The following is a 17,011-nucleotide window of genomic DNA, read 5'->3' on the forward strand; positions in this document are numbered from 1 at the left end:
CTTTACAATATTTTATTTCCAGTACATATAACCTCGCGATATGTTCCCTTATGTCACATTACAGGATCATTAAATTAAAAATGAAAGATGTGGTTGATGATTGACTGCTCTCTAATTACCCAGAGTGTTTGTCAAAGGCAGTAGGCAGGAGGCATAAGCTCTATTTTGCTGTTATATTGACTGTCCAGGTGACAGCACATCTCTGCTAGCATACAAAACTTTTCCAACAAGGATGTTTAGTGGAACAGACCTTTCCCAGTGGAATAAATCCCATCCTCACTAGAATATACAGTAAAGAAAATGATCTAGTGATCAAAATGGGTTCATCCCATGCCTTCAAAATAAGAAACATATTTAGGATCAGTGTTTCCCAACAATTTTTTCACTATTAAGATTTTTAGACCATTTTCCTAATAGCTCTCCCATGAAATCTTAACACCTTAGATATTACTGTTTATCTGCTTATACACTGTGATCATTTGGAGGACTACAAGCCATTGTAATATCTCATTTTTTTCTCCCCACCAAAAACAATTTATGCCCTATTGATAATGCATATCTTGTATTACGTTTGCCAGTACACACTCATTGAATTCAGATGATGAATCTTTAACTGATTTTGAAATCTTTAACTGATTTCAACAGTTAAAGACTTCAATATGCAAAGCCACACTATTCTCCTGGAATATACAACCCCAAAGGGTGTAAGATAGAAAATGAATGGGTCCTTAGTAAGTCATATCTTGCCAACAATGAGAGGCAGATCTCATTCCTCTCCTAAAAATAAGGAAGCTCTACTACTATTAAAAAGCATATGGTTCCCAAATCAAAATGGTGTCCAAGTCAAAAATCTTATACCCACACATTCAAAGGCTTCTCCTTACAGAGAGAGGGGCTGGCTTTACTCCCAGAAGGGATAATAAGACTGAGTTTGCAACAGCTACCACCTCATTTGCATGTTTATTAGCACACATGTATTAAGCTCTGCTATGTAGGCTTTCAACTTTATGAGGGCAGGGACTGTGTTTGGTGTTGCTCACCACTGTAGAGTAAAGGACAGAAAGAAGGAAGGGAAAAAGGAAGAGAAGGGAAGAGGGAGACAAGGCACTATGCTAAGTGACTTGAATACTGCCTCTAAGAATATTATATTTAGTGTGAAGATACAGACATATAAACAAGTACATAAAATGAAGTGTCATAATTATTATAATTTAAAATATAGTCTAGGTAGCTGCCAGGCTGGTCCTGCTCCATGCTGGTGGCCAGGAGTGGGCAGCAGAGCAAACATATATGTCACAGTTGACCACAGTGAAGTGAATCCAAATACCCGTGTAATGAGCAGGCGGGGTACGTGGCTGACATACACATGGGCAGTTGGCTAGCTTCATATTGTCTTACTCAGCATTCCCTTCTTCAGTGTTCCTGTTGCCTCGACCTTAACAAATATTATACATAATCTGGGCATGTATGTATTTTTGCATGCAGTGAAAGGAGCACCTTGTGAAACTCCAGACCAGAGTAAAGCAAGGCTCCTAACTCATTGGGAACAACTCGACTATGGAGTACAGTTTGCATCTTCACAGAAGTTTTTCCACATTTTCTCCAATAATTCTATATTTTCTGGCAAGTTTCTGTATGAAGTATGATCCAACTCACTTCATCCTAAACACAGCTTCTCTCCTGAGTGTGCTAATTCCCAAAATGCCACAACTACATGGTGTTCAGATCTTTGGAATTAATAAGTATTCAAATGTTCTGAAATGGAACAAAAATTTTTTGCAGCTACTGAGTTTCCTATAAGGAAAGAGTAGTTAGTAAACTGCACTGTTTCTGTGATAATGTGAAATGAGAGATATTTACCTTGGGGGGCCAATTGGGTTCTTCATATGCTGTTTTGAAGTGTGGATTTCTCTTAAAAGATGCCTCTGTTTAATGCATCTGATATATTTCTGAAGAGAGGCTTTATAAGCAGGCTGGATAAGTAAATGGCAACACAGTGAGGGTGTAGCAGATAAATCCAAGGAAATAAGAGATTTGTAAGAAACTAGGACCAGCTTAACTTATAATGAATGGGCATTGTGTTAGGAAAAGAAAATTTCCAATCATTCAGTCACAGTCAGTTTAAGCAGACTTACATGTAAACCAGAATCATCTCTTTACAAGCTTATTAAAGATTGTTTTTATTACCATACATAAATTCCTATTGTTTTATATAAGAGGATATATACTCTCTTGGTTTATGCAAGCCAATTCCTACTTATGAGTGTACTTCTTTGGTTTTACTGGCTCAATATTATGTGTTCATAGATAAGGCCATTTTTGTGTTTAAAAATCCACATTCATGATTGATTGGTGCTAGAAGATAGCCAGGTATCTCACAAGCAGCCTCTGAGTCAGCGTTCTAATTTTGGAAAAAAGTAGGTTTTACTGCTTTTCCAGACACAAGGCTGCTAAACCAATTAAGAAAATAATTTATTTCAAGTAGCTAAAGTATAAGGTGATTTAAAGTGTCTGCTTATTTAGTTGAGAAATTTAATTGGTAAAGTCTGTCATTTTTTAGAAAAGAAAATATAAAATGGACAACTATATAGCCAACCTGTGGCCTGGCAGAAACTGCTTCTCTAGCAATCGTACCAAAGTAAGTAATGGAGTCTTTTTTTTAGCAGGTCTACAGTAAAAGATAACATTCTCTTTTCTTAGTCTGCCTGCTGTCAACCCCAATATTTTCCCTTTAAATACGTGGTTCTTAGTGTAGATAACCCAAAATGGTAACTATTTCCAGAGCACCAACCATATTGAATTCTGACTTAGGAAAGCTTCCTATAGGTGCTAACATTAATTGCAAAAAATAACTATATATTACTTTGAGTAGTAAACATAAAAACAGCAAAGTTCTGATGTGGGATGAAATTGAAAAATTCAGTTAACATTTATAAACAAAATCGAGTGAAAAGAGTTATAGACCAACTTAAAAATCAGTTTGTGTCAATAAACTGACTTTTGGGTATAATGATAATTGTTTTGTATTTCAAAAGTATTGAATTTAGAAATCAGTTGTCTGATACAGCCTTTGTATGTTTGTCTTTTCTCATGTATTTTTAAATAACCAGCAATCTATACTTTCATAAAAATTTTTCCTTGGTGTAAAAAAATGTCTAGATATAGTTAGGTTACAAAGCAGTGGTTAAATCTATCTGGTTGGAGGTTGAGAGCAAAGTGAAATGGGTTATGAAAACATTTATGGAGACAAGGCTGCATTGGGACTTTTGTGGTCCCCTTCTTCCATAAAAATACATTTAAAAGTAATATCATTATAGTGGACCAAGATGAGTATAATTGTCCAGGCACTCTAGGAGCACATAGCCAGGATGTTCAGCAAAGACCTCCCTGAGGTCAAAATGTTTAAGTGAGAGAGACCCTAAGGACAAATGGGAAGAGTGACTGAAAGGTAGGGTAAAACAGTTTGTTCAAAGGCCTAGAAGTGAAAGATCTATGTATGATTGGATGGAAGAGAAAAGAGAGGGGATGAGGATTGGGGGCAGAGAGAGAGGAGAGAATGGGTGAGAGATGAAGTTAGGGAAGGAAGTGGGGATCAAACCCCAGCAGGCTCTGTGTTAAGGAGTCTGGCTTTATCCTAAGGATAATGAGAAGCCATTAAAAGTATTTATGTTAATAACTAACAGGTCCAGGTTTCCATCTGGGGCATTCATTCAAGCTGCATTGCAGCCAATGGACTGGTAGATATTCTGGGGGGCCTCTAGGCTCCCTCTTCTGGGCCAGGTACCCATCCCCAACACCGAGGAATATTGGCTGTTGAAGGCTCACAGCTGAATCCTCCAGCGAGCATTGCACCCAGCCACAGTGAACTGCCCTTCCCAAGAGTAGACCTTCTCCAGGAGAGCGCTGGTGGTCATGCCTGGCTAATGTGGAGGTACAAAGGCCCAGCCCCCTTATCTCAATCAGGGGCAGCCCCAGCTCCTGAGCTCCCTGAAGAATTGGCTGAGGCCTCGGTTGTAATCACGCCTCTGGTTGCTTTTGCTTTGCTTAATCCTACTCTGTTAGCTACCTATTGCTGTATAACACATCATCACAAACTTAATGGCTAAAAAAATACACATTTATCTCACAGTGTCCATGGTCAAGAGTCTGGGTACAGTCTAGCTGGGTCCTCTACTCAGGCTGCAAAGTGTTGGCCAGATTGTATTCTCTGGAGGTTTGGCTGGGGGAAAAAAATCTGCTTCCAAGCTCATTGCAGTTGTCAGAATTCATTTCCTTGTGGTTGTAGGACTGAGGACCCCAGTTTCTTGCTGGCTGTTGGTTGGAGGCTGTCTTTGGTGTTTAGATGTCACCAGCAATTCCTAGAGGTTGCTCACAGTTCCTGTCACATAGACTTTCCCAACATAGCCACTTACTGAGTCAAGCCATCAAGAAGAGTCTCTAGAACAAGTCTGCTACCAAGACAGACTCATATAAACTACAGCAGTGCAGCGTCTCATCACCTTTGCTATATTCTATTCATTAGAAGCAAGCCACAGGTTCCATACTCACTCAAGGGGAGGGGATTACACAAAGTTTTGAACACCAGGACATGGGAATGATGGGAGCTACCCTCAGATCTGTCTGCTACATTTGCCTTCTTCACTTCTTACAGGTGTACCTCCTGAGAGCATGCTCCAAGAAACCTGCCACCTGCAACTACCCATCTTAGAGTCTGGATCCAAGGAGGAACACTGAAGGCAGGGAAGTGAGTTAGAGACTTGCTGTAACCTTAACTATGGGTGATAGCAGCAGGAGATTCAGTAGCAAATTTTATTTTCATTAATAAATGTATAATTAGCATTATTAGAATTTATAATGATACACGCCCTGTCTGGAAACAAAATCAAGTCTAAAAACAACATGGTATCTTCAAATAAGGATACATGCAACCAAAATAATTCATTTCTAGGGCTGTAGAGCAGATTAAACATAACTAATAAAAATTAAACTTACTATGTTCCACAGTGTGAAATAAATCTCAGACACACTCAGTCACCCAATCAAAAAGAGATGATTAGCACTTTATTAAATTAACACAGATTAGACTTTTACAATTTGCAGAAATAGCCAGCAAATAGAACTGTCCCATTAGAGACTGATATTCAGAAATATATAAGCAGCTATAGGTATGATAGTAGGATAAAATTCCACCCTGTTAATCAGCATTTCTATTTTTATTCATCCTATTTGCCATACATTTTACTTTTACTTAGTCATATACAGAGTGACATAAACGATATTCAAAAAGGATACATTTTCAATCATTTCTACACCATATTACAGGTATTCCTCATTGAAAAAAATTATTTTTTCTTAAGTCTTTGAAGTGTGAAAAAAAAAAAAATATATATATATATCCCTGACCTTATTTCTGGAAATGCTTAAATCAATAACTGTAAACACCACATGGCCACACTTACATGCTGTCAGAAAAATATTTTAGAATATTTTGAGTAGTCAGTAGCTTATGATTTCAGTGAGTTTGTGGGTATAATTAATTGCCTTTCATTTTAAAGCACATTCAAGATTTATTACAAAAAAGGATGGTGAAACAATATATATGATCTCCCCTTGGTATCTGGGAATGCTCAGCAGTAGCGCAGAAACAAGTGTTGAATTTATCAGGGAAGCAGAACAATAGCCCTTCAGAGAGGGGTGAGCCGCTCATCCTCTGTCATGAAGGCATCGTTAATGTGCCCTCCCTTCGCGTCCAAAGAGTCGCAGGGGATGCCGTTTTCAACTGTGATCATGTTTTCACGTTTATCTTCAGTGTCAACCATTTCAGATGGTTCCATGTTCTTCCTAAAAGCATACAAAAAGAGGCATTGGCATCTAGGAGGACATGAACACGGCCGAGTATGGTCTTCTATATAAACGTGGAGAACAAGAAGGGTAATAGGAATCTTAGGACCATGAAACAATTAATGGCCTTATGTATTTTCAAATAATAAATTTCAAAGATCGTAAAGAGTTGGTGAGGTGAAAAGATACTATCAAGATAACTCTGCATGGATGACATATGTATATTTATCAGAACAACTGGTCTTATTTAGAATAGAAAATAAATATAGATGAATATGTATATGAATGAATATATATGCATATGAAGGAATATGACTGTATACACATGTATACATACACACACAAATTGCACGAATGATGTGAAGAAATGTATGGTAAACTGGCAAGTTTAAAATTTTCCTCTAGGAGAACCACTTAACAAAAATTGAACTCAAGTTATAAATTTGTCTTGTGGGATTTGACAACTTAATGGTCTGCAAATGTTAAGTGAGAACCAAATTGAAATGAGGTGTCAGAAAGCAAATTCACATTATTTTGTAGAAAGTAAGTAACTGTTACAAATTTCAGATATTGCTGCTTGGCTCTACTTATTACAAAATAGTTGTGTTCATTTGTAAGTCAGGATTTTGGAAATCAGAACACATCTTCCTAATCACATTACAACTCATAGTTGTAATTCCAGGTCATTCCAGAAAGCTCCACATGATAGGATAAATTGTTTAGTTTCTCATACTCTCACCCTTTGTAGATCCTGCTACCCCAACCCAAGTGGTAATTAGATCCTTAATATTTCCTTGGAGTGTGGAAAGCTGCACACTAAAATTCAAAAGTTTTTCCTGTCTTTTGTGAAAGACTAAGACACCAAGCCAATTACGCTTGATATCATGCAGTAAAAGAAAGAAGAGAAGTGAGTGCCTCTCTAGGCAACCATAAGAAGGAGGGGTTTGCCTGAGCCTTATCACAGATTGGACATTGGACCACCACTCTATGGTGGCACCAGGGATCCATGATGTCAAGCATGAGGCTCCCAGACTTTCCAAGGATTCTCTTGTCCAAGGAATCTGGGGAAACTCCAAAAAGACAGACCTGAAGGGATCATCTGGCTAGAATGTTGGGCATTGCAGTGGTGATCAGGGTGGATTCTCACCACTGTGAGAGTCCCTTAGGACCTTAGTGAGTCTCTGACAGGTGAGGAGGTGGTGAAGATGCCTCAGTGATGACCAAGATGGAACTTCCTATTAGTCCTATCTGATAATTACTTTTAATGTGCTTTAAAGAATATGGTGGAAGAAAGAGGAGAAAAGAGATAGCTCTTTTTTACAAAAGAATGCCAACTAATATGGAAAGGGTAATAGAAATAGATAACCACCACTACAATAAAAATTGATAAAGAGTCATCAATGGATACTAAACCATCCAGTGAGAGATGGTTGGAGAACAGGATATTCACATGGTCTCAAAGTATCATCCCCATAAACAATGTACTAATTACAAAAGGACACTTGTACTTTGCCAAGAGAGAAATCTGGTGAACATCTCCAACCATGATACAAGTCCCTCCTGATTTGATACACTGAGAAGATTACATATACATTTTTCTTGTGTTCCTGCCACCCACACCCCAATTTTTTTTACCTGAATCTCATAATGAGGAACCTAATCAAACAAATCCAAATTTAAAGATGTTTTGCAAAACAGTTGACCTTGACTTAGCACAGAGTAGGTGTTCAACTCAACGGGTGGATAGAGAAATGAATGTAGATCCATGGCTGGTTGGTTAGATGATAAATTAATGGATGGATGGATGAATGGATGAATTAATGCTATAAGTAAAGTTATTCAAACAGTAGCCCAAGGTAGATCTTGAATGGGATTCACCACAAGAAATGGAAGAAAGGAAAGAAGGAAGGGAGGGAAGGAGGAAGGAAGGCAGGAAGGCAGGAAGGCAGGAAGGCAGGAAGGCAGGAAGGCAGAAAGGAAGGAAGGAAGGAAGGAAGGAAGGAAGGAAGGAATTTCATACATGTAAAATTTTTTGTATCTCACATTTTTTTAATGGATGGAGAAAATATTCATTTTTTTAGCTTAGGAATTAGGAGTTAGCATGGATTTTGCCAGGCTTTGCTGATGGTTTATTAATAATTTTAAACAGCTGGAATTCATTTTAAAAAGTAAAATAGCTTTCCAATACTGTGAATCCCAATGTCATCATCTGAAAGTATTTCGTATTATATATGCCACTATCAAATGTCACAATGAATCACTATAGGAAATCATTGAATTGGAGTCGTTGAATTTTAAACATTTATTCATAAAACTACTTGCCCGATGCTAGGTTAAAGGTTGGAGCTTGTAGTCCAAGAGACCCAGGAAAAGATAGGCTGCTGTGTTTTTCCAGTCTCAGAGTAAAGACACTGCACTGTCCATTCAGAGTGTCAACAATCAGCAATCAGCACAGGTTGGTGTGGACAGAAAATTTAATGTGATGAGAGGGTCCTCCAGCCAGGTGACATCACCCACCAGAGGACTAGAACACTTTGGTTCCTCCTCTTGTGGACAGGAGTATTGTCACTTTCCATGTCCTCCAGAAAGCAAAGGCAATTAATATTCTATAACCACTGATCACATGACTTCCATTCATAGTATCCAAGATTCAGTAACAGCTATGTTTTCAGTGCCTGCTATGCGTGTGGAAAAGACACAATCCTTGTCCTAAAAAGGACTCAATGAAAGGGGAAAATTCCATATTTATCCATCCTCCCTCCCTCATTTTTTAATGTTTTATGAAAGAGAAAAATGATTTTTTATAGGAATAAAGCCCTAGTAGAAAATATACATATATGAGTGGGCGTGGTGGCTCATGCCTGTAATCCTAGCACTTTGGGAGGCCGAGGCGGGTGGATTGCTCAAGGTCAGGAGTTCGAAACCAGCCTGAGCAAGAGCGAGACCCCATCTCTACTATAAATAGAAAGAAATTAATTGGCCAACTAATATATATAGAAAAAATTAGCCAGGCATGGTGGCGCATGCCTATAGTCCCAGCTACTTGGGAGGCTGAGGCAGCAGGATTGCTTGAGCCCAGGACTTTGAGGTTGCTGTGAGCTAGGCTGATGCCACGGCACTCTAGCCTGGGCAACAAAGTGAGACTCTGTCTCAAAAAAAAAAAAAAAGAAAAGAAAAGAAAATATACATATCATCAAAAATGAGTAGCCCATGCAAATTTCCCCTCCTGAGCTTGGAGTGAATAATAATTTTCCATAACAATAAATAGATTTTAAACACCCAAATCTTACCCTGAAATTTGTGTTTATAAGTATAAAATCCATATTATAAAAATCTTAGTGAAGGAAGCATTCTGCAATAGGTAGCAATGCAACAGTAGTCTTAGAAATAATGGGTTGTCAGTGTCTATCTGCCAGTTCCTTCAGTAAAAAAGTGTCTTTGTGGAGTTGGAAGAAAAATGGCAGAGAGCTAGACACATGCAGATCACTGTGAGGAACCTCACCTCCCTCTCCAGAGCCACAAAGGAAAAATAATCCATCAGGCATCATCACAAAGGAATGGGGAATAACTAAAAAGGAAGATGGAAATGAAGGAAGACAAGTTTCGCTTCTTTAAAAGAAGGATAATTTCTTGACCAAAAAGATTCTGAGGGGAATCACTGTGGAAATCTATGAAACTGAGCTGTGTCAGTGGCAAATTGGATACATATTGTTCTTTTGCAACTTTAGATCTAGTTGTTCTGAGCCTTAGCATCGCTGGGCTTCACAAACTGCAGTGTCAGTAACTTGCTGGCTCGTGGACATGATAAGCAGCTCAAAGGTTATCTAACAGTAATATAGCACTTTGTCACATTTCAGAGTACGTGCTGTAATAAAGTGATTCACTACCTGTGCATTGCTCTAAGAATCATAAAACTTAACTGTCTTTTGATCATTCTGATTTGACGTTCTGCTAAAAACATGACTTCTTTTTCCTGAAAACTAAAATTGAATGTTAATGATTTCCGATGTGCCTGCAATGTCAGGCAGTTCAGGAAGAGGATGAAAAACCTGTGACTCAAATGCATGGAACTAACTCCTAGGAGACTTGAGAGCAGATATCTCTTATAAATCCAGAGATAAGAGGGGCAAAAGAAGTATCACGTGGCCTTCAGAGCTGGGGACTGTTGAGAAACAGGGTTTGCTCTGTTCTGAGATAAAGTAGTGATGGTTAAAAGCAGAAAGAGTATTTCTGTCTCCCTTCACAGAAAATAGGGCTGAAGAGCCAAGACCCAAGAATAGACATAAAAACAATAAAGGACAGACAAATATGATTTTTAAACAGAATAGAATCAATTGCTGGGGAATTGGGACTGTCCTTATAATCAGTCCAGATGATTCCTAGGAGAAAAGTCAGTGTTACTGAAACAATATGAGTGGGCATGGCAGCACACTGAGATTGGTGGACTTTGAAATCAAGCCTATCTGGCTTTAAATCCTGGTACCCCTGCTTTTTAACCATGTGACTATAGACAAGTTGCTTTACATCTGCCATATAATAGCAATAATAATGATAATAATATTAGGTATCTATTACATGGCAGAAATCAGATTAAGTGCTTGTACACATCATCTCATTTCATTCTCACTGTGATATTATGTAGATTTTATTATTATCCCTATTTTTTAGATGAAGGAGCTGAGATTCAACTTAGTAGAGCAACTTATCTTTTGGAATGAAACAAGATTGGTGAAAGGATTTGATCTAGAACTCTATTTAGTGCCCCCAGGTTCTACTGAAAACTCACTGACGTTGGATTCCTATCAAGCACACATATTTAAGAACAGTAAAGAAAAATAATTATTGTATTAGCTATGACATTTCTCATTTTATTTACATTTCTACTTTTAAGACTATATATTTATTTAAGACTTTAGTCCAGGTACAGTGGCTCACACCTGTAATCCTAGCATTTTGGGAGGCTGAGGTGAGAGGATCACTTGAGGCCAGGAATCAATTGCTGGGGAATTGGGATTGTCCTTATAATCAGTCCAGATGATTCCTAGGAGAAAAGTCTGAGCAACACAGTGAGACTTTATCTCTATAAAAAATTAAAAAATTAGCCAGGCATGGTAGTATGTGCCTGTAGTCGCAGCTACTCAGGAGGCTGAGGCAGGAGGATGGCTTGAGCTCAGAAGTTTAAGGTTGCAGTGAGCTCTGATGATGCCACTGCAGTCCAGCCCAGGCAACAGAGCAAGATACTATCTCAAAAAAAAAAAAAAAAAAAAAAAGAGGCTGGGCACTGTGGCTCAGGCCTGTAATCATAGCACTCTGGGAGGCTGAGACGGGTGGATCACTTGAGCTCAGGAGTTTGAGACCAGCCTGAGCAAAATCGAGACCCCATCTCTAGTAAAAATAGAAAGAAATTAATTGGCCAACTAAAAATATATAGAAAAAATTAGCCGGGCATGGTAGCGCATGCCTGTAGTCCCAGCTACTCAGGAGGCTGAGGCAGGAGGATCGCTTGAGCCCAGCAGTTGGAGGTTGCTGTGAGCTAGGCTAACGTCGCGGCACTCTAGCCCAGGCAACAGAGTGAGACCCTGTCTCAAAAAAAAAAAAAAAGAAAAGAAAAGAAAAGAAAGAAAATAAAAGACTTTAGAAAAATGGTAAGTTTCAATATGTGAAAGTGAATATCCAAATGCAGAAGAATGAAATTGGACTGTTATTTCACACCAAATACAAAAATCAACTCTAAATTGATTAAGGACTTAAACATAAGACCTGAAACTATAAAATGACTAGAAGAAAACAAAGGGGAAAAACTCCATGACTTTGGTCTGGGCAATGAGTTTTTGGATATGACGCCAAAAGCACAGCAACAAAAGCAAAAATAGACAAATGGGATTTACATAAAATTAAAAAGCTTCTGCACAAAAGAGGGATTAATATCCAAAACATATAAGGAACTCAAACAACTCAATAGCAAGAAAACAACCCAATTCAAAAATAGGCAAAGGGCCTCCATAGATAATTTTCAAAAGAAGATGTACAAATGGCCAATAGGTATATGAAAAAATGCTCAACATCACTAATCATCAGGGAAATGCAAATTAAAACCACAATGAGATGTCACCTCACACCTGTTAGAACAGCTACTGTCAAAAAGACAAAAGATCACAAGTGTCAGCCAGAGTGTGGAGAAAAGAGAACCCGTGTACATTGTTGGGGGGATGTAAATTAGTATAGCCATTATAGAAAACAGTATGGAGTTTACTCAAAAAATTAAAAATAGGCCGGGCGTGGTGGCTCACGCCTGTAATCCTAGCACTCTGGGAGGCCGAGGCGGGCGGATTGCTCAAGGTCAGGAGTTCGAAACCAGCCTGAGCAAGAACAAGACCTCGTCTCTACTATAAATAAAAAAAAAAAAAAAGAAATTAATTGGCCAACTAATATACATAGAAAAAATTAGCCGGGCATAGTGGTGCATGCCTCTAATCCCAGCTACTAGGGAGGCTGAGGCAGGAGGATCACTTGAGCCCAGGAGTTTGAGGTTGCTGTGAGCTAGGCTGACGCCACGGCACTCACTCTAGCCTGGCAACAAAGTGAGACTCTGTCTCAAAAAAAGAAAAATTAAAAATAGAACTACTACATGAACCAGTAATCTCACTTCTGGGTACATATCCAAAGGAATTGAAATGAGTATGTTGAAGAGATACCTGAACTTCCATGTTCATTGCAGCATTATCATAACAACCAAAGAATGGAATCAATCTAAGAAGTATCCATTGATCATCAGTGGATGAATAGACAAAGAAAATTTGCTATGTGTGTTTATGTATGTGTGTGTCTGTTTGTCTGTAATGGAATACCATTCAGCCTTTAAAAAGAATGAAATCCTGCCATTTGTAACAACACAAGTGAACCTGAAGGACATTATATTAAGTGAAATAAGCCAGAAAGACAAATGCCATGTGGTCTCCCTTATATGTGGAATCTTAAAAAGTTGAACTCATAGAAGCAAAGAATAGAATAATGGTTGTCAGGGGCTTGGGAGATGTTGGTCCAAGAGCATAAAGTTTCAGTTAGACAGTAGGAATGATTTTGGGTGATCTGTTGTAGTGAGTGTAGTTAGTAATGATGTATTGTATACTTCAAAATTGCTAAGAGAGTAGATCGTAAGTGTTCTCACTTCCAAAAAAGATAACTATGTGAGGTGATGGCTATGTTAATTGCTTAATTTAACCATTTCACAATATATACATCTATCAAAATGTCACCTTGTATATCATAAATATATAAAATTTTTACTTATTAATGATACTTTAATAAAATAAAATAGGTATTTATTTGCTAATAAAATCCCAAGCAATGAGTCAATGAACTGGAGAAATTTCTACAGTGTGATGACAGTATCTGGGTGGAAAAGAGTTCCTTTCCTAGCACCCCTTAATCACAGCAATGGGTTAAGCTGATTTTGGATAATAATAATAATTACTGTTTATTTAGTGCACACAATATCCTGGATACTTTATACACATTTATGTCAGTCAATCCTCATAAAAGCTCTGTGAGATATCATCTCCCTATTGCAGATGGAGAAACTGAGACCTATAGAAATGGGTTTCAGTGGCTCAACCAAGATCATGTAGGCAAAGGGCATAGCTGGTATTTGAGTTTACCTAGTTTTGGCTCCAATGATTGCATACTTTCCACCCCACTGAGTGGAATAATCAATATAATGGTGTTATTGACAAAGATAACAGAATTATTAAAGCTTTGGCTGAGAAATTTCTCCAATAGTAAGTTTAAATATGCAAATGTGTTAGGCTCTTCTCCATAGAGGCAGAATAATGATTTAGATAATCCCATGGTCCTTTCAGGTCTTTTAAGTTTAAGATTTTGTATCACACAAACCATGTTCATTACTATCTAATGTACGGAGTATATTGTTAAACCTTTCTTTGATTGTCTTCCTCAAAACTAAAGGCTTTGGGGACAACTCCTATCTTTTCCATGACTAGAAAGAGCTTTCATCACAATTATCAGGGCTCTCCCCACTTCAAACTGCACCTTCTCCTTGCCTTTGAAGCAATATTTTGCCCAAGAGAAACCTACCACAAACTGTATCAAATTTAGAAAAATTTATGTTCAGAAGGTTGTCACTATTTTCCTGATTATATTTGCTAATTATTGATGCTGTCCAGGTTTGCACAAGAAATTTGTCCATCTGTTTTCCTAGTTCGAACATGAAATGAATTTGTAAAGGCAAGGTTGTGACAACAGCCTCACTTCTCCCAGGCAACACATTATGATGCTACACACCCAATTATTATAGTACTGTAGAATCTGCTCAGAAAGAAAGAGATAGCTGATGCTAGCAGAAACTAGCTGAAAGACCAGCAAATGGCAAGATAATAAAATAATAGTAACAGCTAACACTTATTGAGCATTTATTGTGTGCCAGGTACCAATCTAAGCACTCTATCATATTAACTCTTTTTATCCCACCAAGTTAATTATTTCCAGTACACCTCACTGCCACTCTAAAAAAAAAGTTATCTATGCATAGACAGCAAAGATAAACTTAGCCAGCTTGACTCAAGCACCACAAATCATATTCTCCTAAGCTCGTTTTCCCTGACTCATTGTTTGTGCTTACTGATATCCATACAGTTAATGGATTGTATACAAGGGCAGAATCTAAGCGATAAATACTTTGAATCTAAGCAGTCTATCTCCAGAGTCCGTTCTTCTAACTGCTGCACTATATTGTACTAGCGAGGAAATTGGGAACCAAAGAGATGGAGTGAATTCACAAAGGTTACAATTGTTAGAAACTGTAGAATCACAGCATCTTAGGATCAATAGAAAACAAAAATACTGAACATAGGTATTCAAGGATTACAAGAGACTATTTCTTAATATTCTAAAAACCAAAACCAAACCAAAACAGACACCTTGTATCAAGTCTCTTTGTGTTATATGTCATGCCAAGATCAAGAAAATAAAGCAAGTACAACTTGATCCTAATCTTTGAGTTTAATTTGGGGACTAGACATAAACCACATTTATCCCATAGCATTTCACTTATCATTTGTGAAAAAATTACAAAGCCCAAAATTTAAAATTATTACCTTCTGTTAGTAACTAGGGTAAAACATATGGAAAGTAGCAGATCTCGGGAGAAACATTTAGTCAAATACTTACTCGGACACACACATCCCACATGTGCCATGTAGGTACCAACACTTTTGACAACCATATCCCTGTGATTTTGAAATGCATGCCCCTGTGATTCCCACTTACCAGAACTTCTCTTCCTTGGTTTCAGAAGGGAACATTTAGAAGCATGAAAGTGTTTAGTGACGAACTGGGGACTTTTCCATCTTCCCTTCTGGATTAGAGGTACTTGTAAACAAAACCATGCTGAGAAATCCTGTCTCCTTTTCTTCCCCTCTATCTCAGTAACTCTCCCACTGGTCTGAAATCCCCTCTTGAAGAAATATCAATAGTTTAGACATCAAAGTTTGCAAGTGCCCCAGAATCCAGGTAAATGATCTCAAGAAGTGGGAATCTATCTATAAGTTGTTAAATTGAAAGCTCTCAAACTAAGGTGGGGAGGCATGGAAAAAACTGTGCAACTGCTGGCATTTGGATGTGGACAACTACCAAACAGGAACTCTGCTCTGAAGAGTCTGCTTAGCTCCATGTATACAGCTTAGAAAATCATAACACAGATTGTAAAATCAGCTCTGGATATGAAGCATTCATATGATATAGAAGAGAGAGAAAGATAGTAACAGAAGGAACCTAGTTAAGTAAGGGATATTGGATTCTCAAAATTTTCTAAAGACAAGAGGATAGGTGATATTTTTAAAATAACCAATTTTTTTTTAGAGTTTCAAATTTAAGGCATTATCTGTAGCCAGAGGAAAATCCTCTCCTTATTTTTCCAAGTCATGAAGATATAGGAAAATGCTCTCTAACTCCCTTTAAATATCTTACCTTCTACTTTGCCAGATCCCTGATAAAATCAGTAGTGTAGTTGCAACTATGATGATGCAAAATATCACACCAAATATAATAATCCAAATGGGTACAGATGGGTCCATGGGTGGTGCAAGTGTGGAAGGAATTTTTAAAAATTCCAGAGTTTGGTCACTCAAAGAGAAGGCATTGTTGATCCGGTTCCTATTCATTCTAAAATACAATGATAATTAAAAACAAACAAAATAAGACAGAAAAAGAAACAATTAGAAACAAAGTACAAACCTGTCTCTCCATGATTACAAATATCTCTATAAACAAAGCATCCTCCTAGCAGGAAACTGCAGGTTGCCTAGAAAGTTTGTTGAGGGCATTTATGCTGGGGTTTCTTTTAATAAGTTGCAGTGCTGGCTGCCATGTGAATGTCCTAGAAGTAACCAGAAGTCCTGTGCTTTGAGCTCTGCCCACCATGTTTTATTTCCTGAGAGGTAGCATCTAGATTAGAATGACAGTATGTAGTAAGCACAGGAAGGGAGACATGGTAACATAAGACTTGTTCAATAAACTGAAAGTAGTTCCATAGGACTGATGGCAATGGTAGATTTTGGAGTCCAAAAGTTTAGAGAAATACATTACTTTTACTGGGAAACATCTGCAGCTTTGGTGGTAGTGGCAGTTAGGGCAAAATTAGTAGCAAAGACTTATTTAATTGAAACCAAATAAGTGAAGCTCTAACTGGAATTTATGAACTAGGCAAGAAGAGTCCTTAGAGATGTTTTACGACCCTTACTGAATTCATACTACATAAGCTGACTTATCTACCTCTGGAACAGCCCTGGAAAATAGAAATATGATATGGTCCTCATGTGGCTTAAAATTTTTGAGTAGCTGCACTAAAAAAAAGAAAAAGAAACAGGTAAAATTAATTTTAATAATTTTTTGTCCAATATATCCAAGAAAATGTCAACATGTAATCAACATTGAGTTGTTGGTTCACATCTTATTTTGTACTAAGTCTTTGAAATTTGGTGTATATTTTACACTTAGAGTACACTGCATTTTGGACTAGCCACATGTCAAGTGCTTATTAATCACATGTGGCTGGTGACTATAGTATTGGACAGCCCAAGTCTAGGGAGGCAGATAGCAATGGCTTGTGAATCTGCAGACCATCACCAGGCAATCAGCAAAGATCCCCTTTAGC

At 37.8% G+C, this 17,011-nt stretch overlaps 1 protein-coding gene and 1 pseudogene across 1 annotated transcript in view; one reads left to right on the top strand and one right to left on the bottom strand.

The window, feature by feature from the left end:
- The first annotated feature begins 1,109 nt into the window (after positions 1-1,109).
- Positions 1,110-1,800, top strand: LOC105882316 (ORM1-like protein 1 pseudogene; annotated as a pseudogene).
- A 3,234-nt stretch (positions 1,801-5,034) lies between these two features.
- The window catches only part of CLTRN (collectrin, amino acid transport regulator), a 34,727-nt gene continuing 22,750 nt past the window's right edge, over positions 5,035-17,011 (bottom strand). The window contains exons 5-6 of the mRNA XM_012784759.3: positions 15,826-16,020; positions 5,035-5,841 (exon numbers count right to left, since the gene is read on the bottom strand). Coding sequence (XP_012640213.2) covers positions 5,685-5,841; positions 15,826-16,020 — 352 coding nt within the window. The 3' untranslated portion in view covers positions 5,035-5,684. The remainder of the gene's footprint in view (positions 5,842-15,825; positions 16,021-17,011) is intronic.

The sequence above is a fragment of the Microcebus murinus genome, chromosome X (assembly GCF_040939455.1).
Source record: "Microcebus murinus isolate Inina chromosome X, M.murinus_Inina_mat1.0, whole genome shotgun sequence".
NCBI classification, from domain to species: domain Eukaryota; kingdom Metazoa; phylum Chordata; class Mammalia; order Primates; family Cheirogaleidae; genus Microcebus; species Microcebus murinus.